The 14,387-nt window shown below is 42.9% G+C and overlaps 1 protein-coding gene and 1 long non-coding RNA gene across 4 annotated transcripts in view; one reads left to right on the top strand and one right to left on the bottom strand.

Moving 5' to 3' along the window:
* PTPRO (protein tyrosine phosphatase receptor type O) overlaps positions 1–14,387 on the bottom strand; it is a 227,356-nt gene that overhangs the window by 85,573 nt on the left and 127,396 nt on the right. For both annotated transcript variants that reach the window (XM_006130258.2, XM_006130259.2), the window contains exon 2: positions 11,421–11,694. In XM_006130258.2, the coding sequence (XP_006130320.2) occupies positions 11,421–11,694 (274 nt within the window). The remainder of the gene's footprint in view (positions 1–11,420; positions 11,695–14,387) is intronic.
* The window catches only part of LOC112546962 (uncharacterized), a 91,629-nt gene continuing 87,371 nt past the window's right edge, over positions 10,130–14,387 (top strand). For both annotated transcript variants that reach the window (XR_012895835.1, XR_003090698.2), the window contains exon 1: positions 10,130–10,235. This is a non-coding gene — a long non-coding RNA (uncharacterized LOC112546962). The remainder of the gene's footprint in view (positions 10,236–14,387) is intronic.

Raw genomic sequence — 14,387 nt, 5'->3', positions numbered from 1 at the left:
TTGGTTTCATCACTATCTGGCTGTTATATTTCAATGAGGCTATGTCTAGATTACCCTGAAGTTTCTTCTTCCGATCTCATTTTCAAAAGGGGAGCTTTCGAAAGTGAAAGTAGTTGGGACACAGTATTTTCAGCAATCCCTCCCCCCCTTTTAAAAAAGCCGCTCTTCCTCAAAAAATGAGGCTTACGTGGCTTTTCAAAAAAGGGGGGTAGCCAAAAAAACCGCACCCCGACTACTTTCACTTTCCAAAAGTGAGATCGGAAGAAGATATGCAAATTCCCACAGAATTTTCATATCCTCTTTTGAAACTTCAGGGTAGTCTAGACGAGCCCTGACTGTATAGCTGTCCCTTCATCAGTTGAGATATTGTGGTAGATGGGATGTTTGTTAAGGATTTCAGTCACTTCTTCTCTGAAAGCAATTAATGTAATGATCAAGAGTGTGGTTTTGTCCACTGTGTGGTATTCAGTCAGATGATTCTTTTTTCTTATGATTGTAGGTAGGAACATGATAATTCTGAGTGGTGTCATGATTGCTGTGAAAGAATTCTTTGAGGTGGAGTTGCTAGAAGAATTATTTTAGCACTCGACATATTAGAATGGTACTAGGTTCAGTGGTAAGGCAAAAGTTCAGTCCCTATGAGAATACAGATAATTCAATTTCACTTAGGTGCATCTTGATAATGATGTCATATAGCGAGTACTGGTGTCATTGTTTGTCCTAGAGGTGGTGTTCTGTGGGGTGACTTTGTTGGCTGTCAAAAGAGGTTTTTTTTTTTTAAAATCGTTGTTTCCACTTCTTGCATGATTTACAGATGGCTTTCCTGATTTCTCTCTCAGTGTTTGAGAGAATGTGATCATTTCTTGTTTGAGGTGGTCTTTGACTTCATGATTCAACTGGGACAGGAGGCAGAAGTTCCAAAATTCTAGAAAGCAGGCAGTAAGTTTGGCATTTCTGTCCTCGTTGGAATCAGGGAATACTGACCTTCTTGGAAAACAGAGTGAAAATCCCATGTGATGAGACTATTTTCTACACCAAACAGCATTAGCTACTGCAGCTAAACATCTATACATTTTAATGCCTAGTACTTAGTCAAACTGACTCTCCAAGATTCACAAATACCAACACATATTATAATGGATGCAGTCTGTGAAAAACATTGCTGACAACTCCTGATTTAATAGCCCTGAAATAGATAACGGCAAAAACAGAACTCAAAGCCTTCCATCTTCTTTTTGCTGAGTCTATTCCCATCCCTTCAACTGTAATAAATGGCTGATCTTGTTATCCACATGACCAGAGGGTGCATAAAAGAGCTCTTACACTTAAAATATCAATGTCTAAATAGTACAACTCTTTGCTGAAAGTCATCTTTTACTATCATGGGTCTGCCTTGGGCTCTTCCATTATCTCATTCAGATTTTGGCCTTCCTTATTATTGTAATAATTACTGCAACTTTCTAAGTTAGTGATTAAATTATCCAGTTACTTCCTCCCGGACCTAGGACAAATTAAATAAAGGGTGGAAGTTGTATTCATTTTATTTCAAATTATTTTGGTTCCTGATGTTTAGATTTAGTTAGGCTATGATTGAATTAAGTAAAAGATGCTGTGGATTGCCTTTCCTGCTGTTACGACCCAGTTACCTTTTCCTTTCTCTTTGGCTTAGGGATGATGTTAGCACAATAATATGAGTGAGAAAACTGAATTTAGAGAATCTTCCATCATCTTATTCCCTCTGGCACTTTTTGAAATTACAGGGATGCTCTATAGATAAAAATCATGTTCTGTTTTTAATTTCACATAACTTGGGTTATAAGCAGCTCCCTACGATATTAAAAAATGAGGTGTCCTGTAACACCTTGAAGACTAACAGATTTATTGGGGCATAAGCACGCATTTGACAAAGTGTTTTTTACCCAGGATAGCTTATACCCAAATAAATCTGTGAGTCTTTAAGGTGCCACAGGACTCCTCATTGTTTTTGCAGATACAGACTAAGAGGCTACGCCTCTGAGACCAGGCTATTAAGTTTAATGAATATGTATAAATAGTTTCCTTTCCATAATATGCATTTAATGTATCACATTATGTGGAGAATGAAATTAGCGACTGGTCAGTTTCACTTTCCTGCTCTCAGCATTTAGGGTCCAATCTAGCACCCAATCTTTCCATTTGCTTCAATGACCTTTAAGAAATACCTAAAACAGAGTTATATTAGCAAGAGTGTTTGAGTTTCCAACATTTCAAAGGAATGTTCTAAGACAGTGTTTCCCAAACTATGGGCCGCGGGAAAAAAAAAATACCGGGCCTCAGCATGGCTGGTGGCTGCCAGCAGGGCCGGCCTTAGGCCAGTTTGGGTCCCGCACTCCTGAACCCGGAAGTGCCGGCGAGTTACAGAGCCGGGGTCCCTGCTCCACCAATATGTGGAGCTAGGTCTCTCCCCCAGCTCCGCCTGGAGCAGTCCCGAGCCCTGGGCCCCCTGTGCCAGCCCCCCGCGTGTCCTCCCACCCCGCCCCTAGAGCATCCCCGCCGTGCGCGACTCCTCCTCACCACCTGATGCTGCCGCCCATGTGCGGCGTTGAACATGGGCGGGGAGGATGCCCGAGTGTGATGTGATGTCATGGCCCGGGATTTTAAAACTCTTCGGAGGCACGTGGCAGGGCCACGCTGCTTCCGGGGCCAGCCTCCGGGGCCGCAATGTGGAAGGCAGAAGGTAGGGAACGGGCTTGGGCGGCGGCGGTGGTAGCGGGAGGGGAAGGCTCCAAGGGACAAGGTGCAGGAGAGAGAGACAAATGCCAGGGGGCCAAGTGCAGACAACGAGGGAAAGGGCAGGAGGGGAGGTGTCAGTGGGAGGGGGGACAAGGTGATGCTGGGACAGGAGTGGAGAGGGGAAGGGCATTGGGGGCTGGAGGAGGAGGTGCTGGGAGAAGGCTTGAAAGAAGGGGTGGGCATGAGGAAGGCCAGGATGGAGCAAGTCATGTGTGAGGGCACAGAGGGGCAGGAGGGGAATGAGGCAGAGAGTGGTGAGGGGGTGGGTATTAGGGAAAAAGAGGGCAAAGGGAGCAGGGGCAGTAAGGGAAGGGGAAGGCACCAGGAGGGTGCAGGGCTACGAGAAGGTGCAGGTACCAGGGGATTCTGGGGTAAGGAGGAGGGGAGAGCTGGCCACTGGAAGCAGCACTGGATGGGGGAATCGGGGCAGGCTGGGGAGACTGGGAGGCCGGTGAAAGCAGGACTGCCGGGGGGTGCGAGGTTGGGGGCAGGGAGCTGGCCGGGGAAGATTGCGGGGTGGGGGGGGGGGGAGAGAGAAGCGGCCGCAGGAAGGAGCGCTGGAAGCGGGCAGCGGGGCTGGCCAAGGGAGATTGGGAGGAGAAGCGGGAGAGAACTGGCTGCCTGGGAGGGGGTTGGGGGAAGTGGGACTGGCCAGAGGTGGAGCAGGGGGGAGGAATGAATCGGCCTGCGGGGAGTGGGACTGACCCGGCCATATGTAGATCTTGGGGCGCTGCCCCCGTTCCCTCTTGCCCCCCCCCCCCCCCGCAAAGCACAAAGCATGAGTTTGTCCAGCCCAGGGATTCTATTGTTCCCCCCCCCCCACACACACACCCTCGAGTAGTTGCGAACTGTCTGGCTGGTAGACACACTCATGCAGCCTGAGCACATTTGCCAGCCAGGCAGTTCGAAACTACAAACTGATACATCTAGTAATAATACAACTTACCTAATGAGAAAATACCAGACATGTTATATGTCTGGTATTTTCTCAGTTTGTTTTTTGTGTTTATATTTTGGGGCTGCAAAAAGCAGTACTGAAAAAAAAGGGTTCCAACTAAAGTAAAATGTTTGGGAAACCCTGGTCTTACCAGCTTTGTCTGTCTGTCTTACAGTCCATTTATCCAATCCATATTCCTTAACTTGCTGGCAAGAATATTGTGGGTGACCATATCAAAAGCTTTACTAAAGCTGACACTGGGGGTTTTGGGAGGACCAGAAACAACTTATTTGACTATTCATCCTTTGATTAATGAATATGCAAATATGCAAATGAACATTACCGGTCCTCTAAAAGTTCATGAATGGATTTACTGGTCCCTGTGTCAAAAAGTTTGGGAACCCCTGTTCTAAGACAGTTTGTCTCACCCTATGTATTCATTTGCATTTCTTGTTTTTAAAAACATAGTAGTTTCTATACATTTTAAGGTTTTATTTGCAAGCCCTCCTGAATGGCATAAAAATAAATTTTTGAGTGCTAAAATCTACCCTTGCACACAGATGATACCAGCGTCCCTTTTCAATAAGATTTAATAAGTATATTCACACAGTGTCCTTTCACTTTTTTGACCAACAAGAGCAATTTGCAGGAAAAGGACCTACACGCATATCTTAATTGTATATAACCCGCTTGCATTTTAGATGCACACAGTTGTATTTCTTCTGTAGGCCTGAGGACCTGCTGCTCCCATAGCGACCAATTTCTCTTCTTGTCCATTGAAATTTTAACTTAATCATTTCTTCTGGACTTCCTTGCCCTTTTGTATTTAATGTTTCCTGCATTATGCAAACAGCTAGTGAGAATAACAGAAGTTGCAAATGTCCTTTGCATAAATCTAAACAATTTCAGATGCTAAATCCTCCACAAATGTGATTGGGACAGATTGGAGACATTTAAGTTTTATATGGCTGTTGCAATCCAAGAGAAAAACAGTACATTGAAAATTACCTTCACCCTCCCATCAAATTTCCTTTTTAAAATATTCATAAAGCAGCATGCCCTACTTTCTGAATTCATTATGGATTGCCATGCTAAGGTGGATGAATTATTAGGCATGCTTGGTAGAAATGGTCTGGGGAATTATGGGCCTTATGTGTTGCACCCAAAAATAAATAACAGTGTCTACCATTTATATACTGACTTTCATAAAGAAGCAGCCAAAAGCATTTTTACAATGCATGGCCACCATACTGCTGACACAGTCTCATATGCAGTGTAATTTGGCACATAAGTAGTGCCGTATGAAATCAACGGGGCTACTGACACAAAGAAACGGCACACAGGCACATGTTTCTGTTTATTATTATTCATTTGTATACTGTTATTGCCTGTATGCCCCAATCAGGATAGCAGCTCCTTTGTATTCCATCACAAAAATGAAGCCATCTTTGGGGTGAAATGAAGCACCTATTTCACACATGCAGGTACTTCACACTAAGGCTGTGTCTACACTGGCATGAATTTCCGGAAATGCTTAAAACGGAATACTATTCCGTTTTCAGTTTTTCTGGAAAAGGAGCGTCTACACTGGCAGGCTGCTTTTCCGGAAAAGCCCTTTTTCCGGAAAAGCGTCTATGGCCAATGTAGACGCGCTTTTCCGGAAAAGACTACTGGGCTGTCTACACTGGCCCTTTTCCGGAACAGTGTTCCGGAATAAGGACTTATGCCCGAGCGGGAGCAGAATAGTTTTTCCAGAATAGCGGCTGATTTTGTACAGTAGAGCATCATTGCTTTTCCGGAAATTCAAGGGCTAGTGTAGACAGCTCGCAGCTTATTCCGGAAAAGCGGCTGATTTTCCGGAATAAGTGGCCCAGTGTAGACACAGCCTAAAGGTTTAGGATAGGTAGTAAAAAACCACCACAGCAACTGACGGAGAACTTAAGCAGAAATATCAACTAAGAGATAAGAGATCATATCAAAATTGGGGTCTCCATGCTTAACACCACCCTAATTCTTTCAAAAAGTGCCACTGATGTAGGGATTACGTTTTACCTTTCATCTGAGACACAGCACCCAACTCCTCTTCCCCAAGGCACAGATTCTGTGATGCTCTGGAGGGAAGAATGGCACCTATTGAATAAATAGTGCCATTTCCTACAGCAGCTACTTGAACACTCAAATATTAACCAGTTCCCACACTCTAGTAGGGAGTAGAAGTGGGGAAAAAAGAGAAAGTTCTATGAGCGGAATTCTCTCTATTTAGAATATTTTTGAAGTGTTCCCATGAGCTGTCAGTGGCTTTTGAAAAACTAAGATATTTTACAACCCTAATTTTCTAGTTACAGGGCCAAACAAATGTCAACCTGAGCTGTTCTTAATGTTACCATGTGTCTTGATTCAATTTCCCAATTGAAATACAAATTGGTTTTTTTTAACCTTTCAGAGAGCCACATGGTAACTTTGCAGATTGCTGTCTTCTAAACTCTACTCCTTTAAATGTGTAATCCTTGTTCCCTCATTGGGATTAACCCCATAACAAAGCAAAGTCAATACGAAGTCAAAAAACTAGGCAGCACTGATGTAACTCAGCCTAGCAAGGCCATCTCAGAATAAAATTTAGTGAATATCATGGGATTTACAATCTCCTGATCAAGTCTCCTGATTGAAAAAGGGTGAGACAGGGTTGAGGGGTTTTGCTCACTTTTTTAGGGTTACTTTCTTGATTGTTTCCAAAACTGCTATATAACTGAGACTTCGCACATGTCAACACAGAAACCAAAATGTGATGACACCTCTGGTAAGCCTCTCTCTAGTGATTAGCTTAATCTAGTTAGCATGACTAAAAGCACCAGAGAATATGCTGTGGCACACACTGCACAAGCCAGCCCAGAATCCTAGATATATACTTATACTACATCTTCACTTCTGGTTTTCATGACTGGTGGTCAGGACCTCAAGTTTTACCTCTTCTTCAGAAATAAAGAGTCCAACACCATATTGGACATTGGATCAGCACTGAAGAAGAGTGCCATCTTCTTATCACCCATACCTCATCCTGTCTTGCAGGTCTTCCATGTAAGGGCAGATGGCAGCCAGTTCTGCTCACTCTTATGAAATCACAATCCGGAATTGACTGGCAACAGATTGGATCTACTCAGTTCACTAAATCTAAGACTGAAAGTTCAGCTTTAACAATAGGTATAGTTCTACTACAGCCTCCACACAATACCCGCATACAGGATGCTAAAGGCATCCAGAAGCTCTATGTTTTATGGAATTTTGATGAGCAGAGAGAAAGTCCTGAAAGTATTTTAACTAGGGATATGTGAACATACTCACTGCAAGTGAAACTGACAAACTGTTCCTTTTTACTAGCCTCAAACTTTGACACCCAACCCAACATTTTTACTGGAGCAAGTAGTACTGCCAGATAATGAAACTACTTCCTCCTTGAAAACAAACCCCATTTTATCTCTCAGAGAAGGTCCAAGCTAAAGACGACACAGATACGTGGTAGGAAAAATTATTCTGACATCTTTTCCCCCCGAACAATCTCTTCCTAGACAGAAGCCTTTTGAAGAAAGGAGCAACAATTCTGTCAGACTTCAGAGCTGTGAGATTTTAACCCTAGGAAGAGATACTACTTTTTTTTTCCTTTTTGTCCACCTGCTGAAAAAACACCACCAAAGGAGGAACTGAAATAGGGAAAGAAAATCAGCTCATAGGAATATTGTATTAGAAAGCAGAGCGCTCCCAATAGAGAGCTTTTCTGTGGGACCCTAAGCAGAAAAGCCACCTTCCCCATACTCTGCTTTTTGTTGCCTTAGCACAGGACTGAGATGAAAAACGATAGCATGTGGTGCTACTTCACAGACATTTCCTCACATATCAGTAGGCCCAGAAGAACTGTTAAATATTTAAGAACAGCCTTGGGACCTATTGCAGTCAACATCATTTATCTCAGAGTCAAGCATCATAGGCCACGGAGCTTGATTTATCTCACGGCAGCCCAACAGATGGGGCCAGTTCATCGCTGGTGTAATTTGAGAGAAATCCGTGGAGTTGCATCAAGATGAATTTCTTCCCAGATCCTGGCAGCAGCATGTCACTTCTTAAAGTCATAAATGTACCACAAACAAAAAAAAGATTAAGTAAATCTATTTTTCACATGGCCACATTAATCCAATGATATTTAACAGACAGAAACTAGATGGCACGTGGAAAACATGAATCTATCCTAATTACCTTACTGGTTGCCAAATTATCAGATTTTTTTCTGATCAAATATACTTTCATTGACACATCCCTGTTCTAAATTGAGAATCTTTCTAGAGAAGACTATGATATAGGAGGAACTACCAGTAACTCATATAGTTAGTTAGCATACGCTTTCCATTATGAATTTTTGACACCTTTTCTTGGAGAAGCTCTTACACTTGCATTGTTTAGAGCAGACCTTTAACTTTCTCCAGAAGAAATATCCTCACGCTACAGATATGTCTGTATGTCATCCCGGGTTATTCTGTTTAGTGTTTACTAAATATTGTAAGTTCAGACTTATGTCTGTTCCAAATTACTACCACCAGCAGACTCTGTACCGTAAATAGTATTTTGGGGGTGGGAGATGAGGGAACCTTCTGAATTTGTTTTCTAAGCAAGCAAGACAGATTTGGCAACACTGAAACAATTTTCAAATTCACATAATTTTTCCTGACTTGTTTCAGCCGGTCTGATCCCCCTGCCTCTACCAAAAAAAACCCCCAACCAACCAACCAAACAAAAAATCCTAAAGAAATCAAATCCGTTAGCTATTTTGAATGAAAACAACTTTTTGTTTTTAAACTTCCCATCATTTAATTAATTTTATGTTGATAAAATATATGAAATGGAAATGATTTAAAAAATGACACTCTCCCCCCAATTCACTGAACACTTTAAAAAACTTCTTATTGGGGACAACCCAAAACCATTCCTCCCCACAAATTTTTTTCAGAATTCAGTGATTTACACAGCAGTATTATGCAACTGCCAGAGCAGCTGCAGAGAGATGGGCTGGGAGGAGTGCTGGTATCCCTCTGAGGATCTAGCACACAGACCTATTGGTCGGTGCTCCAACCCGATCTGAGGATACCTGAGCTGAGGATACCATCTGGGTCTGGAGCACCCCTAAGTAGGGGGAAAGAAAGAAAGCTAGCCTAGGCTTTATACCAACCACATCCTACACACAGCATGGGGCCCTAGCAGTCTATCACTCTCTCTGGGGCACTATACAGAGCAGGAGCTCTCCCTACTCCTCGCAGTGGAGAGTAAGAAGCTGGGCTGGACTCTCATCACCTTCAGCTGTCCCCTGCATCAAGTGCCAATGGGTTAGCCTCCATTGGGAAATAATAGTCTGCTCCCGCTGGCACCCAGCTAATGTAGCCAGTCTTGTCTTTCAGGTGGTAGCGGTCTGTTCTGTGGTGCTGAAGGCTCAGGACTCCACCCCTGAGAAAGGCGCATGCTGAGGTGTTACAGATGTACATAACCAAATTTGGTTTTAACATTTTCCTTAAAAAAAAAAAACTAGAAAATCTCATTTTAAAAATTACACTCAAAGGACATTAGTAAGGCTGCAAGCAAGCACTCAGAAGTTAGGAAATGCCAGAATGCTTGGGGAACCTTAACTCAGCCCTTTTTTGCATCTTTAATTACATGAACGTACACTATTTATTCCACACTCCTGCCTCACTGAGTGTATAGGATGGACTTGGAAGGGGAAAGAACTAAGGTTGCATGAGGCGGGGGACTGACATCTTCCATGGGCCCCTGGGCAAGGTTGGGGGCAGCTCCATGCCCCCAGAAGACATGTGTCTTGGGTGGAAGGTGTTGGGGGCAGCCGGCCTCAGTGCCACCTGGACCATGGCACCCCCTTCCCGCAACCCTCAGAGCTGTACAATGCATGCAACACAATGCCCTGGCAGTGATTTAAAGGGCTTGGTCTCTGGCAGCCTCTATTGCCACAGTAGCAGTGGCCAGGAGCCCTGGGCCCCTTTGAATCGCCAAGCCCTTGGGCAACTGTCACCTTTGCCCATCCCCTCTTGGTGGGATGGTGCCTGGGCAACCACAAATCTGGCATCCCCTAAAATGGCAACTCAAATAAAGTTCATCTGACATACTTTGTGGAACTTATAACTGAATACGCTGTTTGATTACACCAGCAGTAGTGTACCTACAGAGTCTTAAAGTTCTAGAGCCAGATGCCAAACATAACACATTTACTCAATTTTAAGCAGGGATTGGCTTATGAATGGATCGCTGCATTCAACAGGAGCGGTGGGAAGTGGCGGCCAGCACATCCCTTGGCCCATGCTGCTTCCCGCTGCTCTCATTGGCTAGGAATGGTGAACAACAGCCAATAGGAGCTGAGAGGCTCCGTGCCTGCAGAGGACTCCAGGTAAACAAAACATCCTGACATACCAGAGGTTTACACTGTTGAGCTGGAACCAGAAGTTTGCAAACCACCGATATGGAGATGGCTTATGAACAGGTAATCGTGATTTTTACCATTTATTTTAACTTGGGGGCGACTTATGAATGAACAGGTTTATAATTGAATATATATGGGTAATTATACATTTATTTCAATTTGTCATCTGACCCCAAAAGGTACTCTTTATCCAAAAGCTCCCTCGCTCCCTCCTGCGTAAGCCAGGTCTTAATCGGCCCAGTTTAAACAGTAAAAAAAAAAAAAAAAAAAAAAAAAAAAAGGCTGTCTGTTGCCATGGCAACAATTCATCATAGAAAGCTGGCTTTTGAATGAGTCTAATGTCCAGACGTACATCAAAGACCCAATTAATCATAAATGGCTAACTATGTTTTCCCTTTGGAGTCTTTACAAAGAACAAGCCTCTCAAATTAGGAAATCATTTTAAGCTATAAAATCTGGTTTCAGTCTAGGTGATTGTAAGCCATGTTAGAATTATGACAGGGCCCAGCACTAGAAATTCAATAAGAAGCTTCAGTACTCTCGTGACAGGAGGATGGACTAAATGCAATCAGGCCTCTCTCCCTAGTTCCGAAAGATGAATCCTAATAAGCTCACCTATTAAAAGAGGGATTACTAAAAGCTGATCTGAGCTCCAAAAACTTTTGGGATGCCCCAGTTGGGTGAGATCGTTTTAGTGACCACCTGCCTTTCCAGTCACAACTGCACAGAGCCCCACACCTCCCACTCAGGGGCAAATGCAGCGCAACTGCTAAGGAGAAGATCCGGGATGACATGTCCAGACAGCTCTCACTGGATCACCAAGTGAGTACTTTTGAGGTCTCAGACCATAGCTTGGGCACTCTGGTGTATATATACCCATATAAGGTGAGGAATTTTCATCAACATATTTTTAGCAAATTTTCAGAGAAAATGTATACACACCTGAGGTCCTGGTAATGGTCCATCGCTTCTTTCCATCCTTGAGAGGAGATTCCCTGACCCACCTACTTAGGGAATAAGTACCCCAGATGAAACTGGGGGTGCCTCTTTCCAACCTTTCTAGGAGCTGGGTAGCCTAGGTTCGCTCGACATCTGCCCTCAGCCTGCCACCCACAACTTTGGTGCTTTTGCTCCTAATCCTTTCCACAATCACCAACTTTTCAATGTAGGTCAGCCTCTGAAAAAAGAAATCCTTGGAATGACACACAATAAAGAAAGAGAAAAACTGAACAAGTTGCTACTTACTGGTTAATACAGTGATAGATCTCACTGGCTTGGAAACCACATTGGAATTTACCACCAACAAAGTCACTATGTAATAAAGGCCATGGTAGGTGGCATTAAAAACCACAGGGGAAGGTAAAGTGCTGTTGAATTCTTCAAACTGGAAAAAGTAGTTCTTGGATTCACCAGTTATCTTCACAACATACACAGAGGATGAGCTCACTACATCAGACTCCTCCAACGACACTACAATGCAGTTGTCATCTCGGACAGTAACTTGGAAAGGAGCTGTATTCTACAAGACAACAAAAGAAGAAGAGAAGCTGAAGGAAAATTTAGGGTATCAGCAGCAATTGCACCTTTATCTGTTTAAGTATTTACACCACATTCCTTTCCATGGCATCTTTATGCCTGCTTCCACTGGGGAGATACATTAAAATTTCATTCCACAACAGAGTTAGTTTGCTAAAATCTTGCCATCTCTTTAACTGTGGGCTTTGGATCAGGTCCTAATGGTGCATGACTATTGGACAAATCCATTTGCCAATGCAGGATTTTTCCTTATAGTGTATTTTCCAAGGCAATGACTAGTCCACTTTCAATGTCCCAAAAACATGAAACTCCACCATTTCCTTAAGAAAACTATATCGATAGGCAACCTAAATTTTCCTTTTCACCACACAAGTTCAGTGGTGGTGGTGGTGGTAGATGGGGGGTTGTTTTGTTTTTGGAGTGGGGGCAGGGATGAAGGGAGGATAACAACTCAAGAAAGGATTTTAAAAAAAAGCTGAAAATACCAGAGTGTTGGGGATTTTTAAAATAAAGGACAGTAGAGTCAATAGGAATGTTTTTATTGTGCAAAAGTGGGGCATAGGCCTGATCCTGAGAAATGACAAAAATCTGTAGCTGAGGGAAGATTTCTATGATATACAAAACAGACCAAGCATTGTCACAAAGACCTGTCTAAGCTTAGTACCTCTCAGGATCAGGCCTTATCTTTGCATCTCCAAAACTTTCATTAGTATTTTGGACATGAAGCAAAAGGAACTCTTGCCAGTCACTGCTTTTTCATTTCCTAAGTTACGTCATTTCATTTAAAATGTTTCAAAATGGAGGGATTTAACCTTATTTCCATATATCATGAGCATGTAAAGTAACTGCCAGCTGAAAAACCTTTTAATAGCAAGCCAGCTGTCAGCAAAAAAGCACTTGTTCTCTCCTGGAACTCTGAAACATAACTGCTGTAATTAATGAGAAGGAAATATTAATCCCGACAGCAGTTTCTTTTCTTTTCCTTCCTCCTCCCTTCCCCACCACTCCTTTTACAGATATAGTATTATCAACTCTAGGCATAAAAAAAAAAATAATCATGAGTCAAGGCACCAGAAATCATAAACTAGGCTTAAGGTTTTCAAAAATAATGAACATTCATATTATTAATTATTATTATTATTAATTTGCCTTCTGGGTTGGATCGCATTTTCAAGCTTTTCTCCACAATCAGTAGAAACTTATTTTTCTAAAGATTAAAACTAAGTTTACTGAAAAATGAAATTAATCCGGGAGCTGGAGTATGAAGAAAATTCCCAAACATTGCAAAACTGGTCATAAATTTGTGTATAGTGAAGAACTGATGTTGAAACCATCAACATAGGGGCTACGTCTACACTGCAGGCTTCTTGCACTAGAACTTTTTGTGGAACTTTTTGGGGAAGAGATCTTCTGCAAAAAGTTCCTGCGCAAGAGTGCGTCCACACTGCGATTTGCTTTTGCACAAGAGATATGCTTTTCTGCAAGAAAGCATCCACACTGTCATGAATGCTATTGCACAAGAAAGCTCTGATGGCCATTCACGGAATGGCCATCAGAGCATCTGTGCTTTTTCCGATAGGGGTTTCTTACGCAAGAAACCCCTGTTGTCCATCCACACACGCCTCTTTGCTCAAGAGCTCTTGCACAAAAAGGCTTATTCCTCATAGAAAGAGGAATAACGCTTGCACAAAAAGCCTGTCTTCTGATGATCTACTGTAATTTTTCTTGTGCAAAAACGTGCTTGTAAGTGTGGATGCTCTGCGAGTTTTTGCACAAAACCAGCTGTTTTTGCACAAAAACTCTGCAGTGTAGACGTATCCTAAGTATCCTAAAAAGTGGATGATCTACAAAATGGCAAACTGAGTTTCAGGCCTGGAGTATAGATGCAGGGCTGGAGTCTGCAGAGAGGTTGACACAATAGCTCAGAGCCGTGAGCTACCCTCTACAACGGGATGTTAACTTCTAGACCATATGTTTGAGGGAAGTTCTCCTCTACCACTTCTCAAAGAGCAAATTAGGTGAAAAATAGCAATCCCCACAACCCCAGTGATACATCAAGCCTACTGGGATAAATACTGTGGGAGTGCCCCAGCTCTTGAAAAGGTCTGTGTTGCTCCTGCTGCTATCAAAATAAGTGGTGCTTTTACTGCTGCTGCAGGAGGAGGGAAAAGCTCACGTTGCTGCCCCTATTGAAAGGAAGGGACCTATGAGCTACTCCTCTCAAACTAAGGGGAGGGGAGTCACGATGCAGAATTAGTGCTGTGAGGGAGAAGCCACAAATGAGCCCCTATGTTGAGGTGTGCCTACATCCATAGATTGCTTTAATCCAGGGGTGTCCAAACTTTTTTCAAAGAGGGCCAGATTTGATGAAGTGAACATGCGTGAGGGCCGACCATTTTGCCTGACATTCTTTGAACCATTAAAATTAAATGCAAATTAACTATTTTATGCAAAGTTTATTGCAAACGGCAAACGACATAACACCAACTATACATGTTGTGTCCAAATATATTTATAACTGATTTAGACCAACTGACATTAACTGAGATTTTACAATGTATTCATCTCAATTGAAAAAAAAACTTGCCTACACTAATGTGAAGGGTGAAACTGAGATCTGGACTGCAGTACATAGGCTAGGTCTGGTTCAAAGGCAGTGGTTTTGATGCGCAAAAT

Source organism: Pelodiscus sinensis, chromosome 1, assembly GCF_049634645.1.
Source record: "Pelodiscus sinensis isolate JC-2024 chromosome 1, ASM4963464v1, whole genome shotgun sequence".
NCBI classification, from domain to species: domain Eukaryota; kingdom Metazoa; phylum Chordata; order Testudines; family Trionychidae; genus Pelodiscus; species Pelodiscus sinensis.
Note: the sequence above shows the minus strand (reverse complement) of the source record. Positions and strands in the feature narration are given on the sequence as shown.